The sequence below is a fragment of the Colletotrichum chrysophilum genome, assembly GCF_026319265.1.
Source record: "Colletotrichum chrysophilum strain AFK26 chromosome Unknown scaffold_361, whole genome shotgun sequence".
NCBI lineage: Eukaryota > Fungi > Ascomycota > Sordariomycetes > Glomerellales > Glomerellaceae > Colletotrichum > Colletotrichum chrysophilum.
This window is the reverse complement of record NW_026517648.1, coordinates 1,273-3,260: the sequence shown is the minus strand read 5'-3', so window position 1 is coordinate 3,260 and position 1,988 is coordinate 1,273. Positions and strand designations below refer to the sequence as shown.

Genomic DNA, 1,988 nt, shown 5'->3' with positions numbered 1-1,988 from the left:
TTGATAGATGTGCTGCGATGTTCAACAGCAGCTATGGCAGGAAACGGCCCGATGCCCACTAACGTGGGAAACTTCCCACGAACCTCGACGGCTATGTGTTGCGCCCCAAGACCGACTTGAAGGCGTCGCCTGTCAGGCCGGACGCAGTGGATACCTAGGGTACCTTAGTGTAGATGCCATGCCTCCCGTGCGCGGCTGCCGGGGATGACCAGTGCTTACCTAGAAGCCCAGGCTGTACGGCCCCGGGCCCTGGCTGTCATAAAAGTCCAGAACCCACTGGCTCCGCGGCGTCATCGCCACCGACGGGCCTGATCCCAGCTGGCGCATTTCCGACTTGTAGACGGCGTTTCCCGTGGCGCTGGACGAATGGCCCTCGGCGTCGAAGCCGAAGCCCGGCGCACCCATCTGGGCCCGAAGGACGCGCACGGCGCCGGGCATCAGTCCCGTGGCCCCTTCTGGCATTGGCGGCTGCGCTGCCTCGGTGTACTGCCCCGGAATGACCAGGTCGCTCGCGTCCACTTGCAAACGAGCGGGCTGCTGTTGGGGGGACGTTTGGTATGCGCTGGAGGTGTAGTCGTGCTGGGGACGGACGGTGGTGTACATAGTTACCGGGCGGTCGCCGCCGCCGCCGCCCCCGCTGTCGTTGACATTCCTGCGCAGGTGGATATGCATGGCATCCGTGGACGACGACCGGGTCGCGGTATTTAGTTCACAGCTGATGTTGCGGCTGCAGCAGCGCGTGCACGGCTTGATCTCGTCGCACTTAACTCGGGCAGCAGCACAATGCCGGCAAGCGTAAGAGACGCGACCAGTCCCCGGCGGAGTGCTCGAAATGCCTCGTCCCCAGCTGCGGCCGCGCCTGGTATCGTGTTTGGCAACGTGACGTCTCAGGATATCTTGACGAGCGAACGCCTTGCAACACAACAGGCACGTGAACCGCTTGCCGAGAGTGTAGGTTCGGATGTGGCGCGCGAGGTACGCAGGCCTTGAGTATCGGCGCCGGCAATGCGGGCACTGGTGGAGGCCGGCAACAGCGGTGTTGTTTCCGTCGTTCCTACCCGAGAAGGGGAGTGTACCTGACGATTCGCGACACTGTAGCGCGGCCGGTGACGGCGAGGAGCCGACCGTACCCGGTTCAGGGGCGGAAGCCGGGGACAAGCCGCTAGCGGCGGCCGTTAGCACCGACCTTACGTATACCGGGCCGTTGTCATAGGGGTCTGCGAGGGGAGGAGTCGTCGGTGTCGTTGTCGTCATTGTTGTCGTCGTCGTAAGGCATCCGTCTGACATTCTCGCTAGGGAGTCTGGCGTACAGGAGGAGCGGTTCATGGCGCTGAAGTGATGAGATGTCGGCTATGCTGAGCCAACAACCACGGACCATTTGCCAATGTGCTCTTGTCATACGCGGCTCGCTTATATATCAGGCCCAGAGGCGGAGACGGACAGGCCTGCACCCAAACAAACAATCCTGAAAGGCTCGTATCGCTGGAATAGCGATGTCCCGTCAGGACACAACTGGGGAGATACAGCAAAAAATCAACCTATATAAGTGGTGCCATGGCCGATCGCCGCGGTAAAAAGAGCTTCATTTGCTAGACAGGGCTGTCCTGACTCACGCGCAGAAGCCGTATTTGAATTCCGCGTCAAATTGAATTGTGTAGCATATCGACTACCACATGTACAGCAGTCAGCTATAGCGCATCAGAGCTGGAGCGTCTATCCTGGCCTCAAACGTAGACACCACGACCCTACGCAATACAGCCAACTACTCCCTCTTCTACGCGCAGCATACGAAGCCGATGACGAGGCAGCCGGCAATACTCCCGTGACATCGGCCATCTCCGAAACGATCGGGATCGGCGTCGGCGTCGGGGTCTGCGGTCTGTCACCGGGCCTATCATAGTGTAAGAGACTCACTGCGGCTTAAGCGCGCCTCTAGCGGCGGCAGTGGCGGGCAGAATATGGTCGTAGCTACTTTAGGCCCGAGCTAG

At 60.6% G+C, this 1,988-nt stretch overlaps 1 protein-coding gene across 1 annotated transcript; it reads right to left on the bottom strand.

The window, feature by feature from the left end:
• Window positions 1–219: 219 nt before the first annotated feature.
• COL26b_014394 (uncharacterized protein) lies at window positions 220–672 on the bottom strand (the record flags this gene model as incomplete). The annotated part of the gene is made up of 1 exon (XM_053186965.1): window positions 220–672. The coding sequence occupies one exon, from the start codon at window positions 670–672 to the stop codon at window positions 220–222; it is 453 nt and encodes a 150-aa protein (XP_053029089.1).
• Window positions 673–1,988: the final 1,316 nt, after the last annotated feature.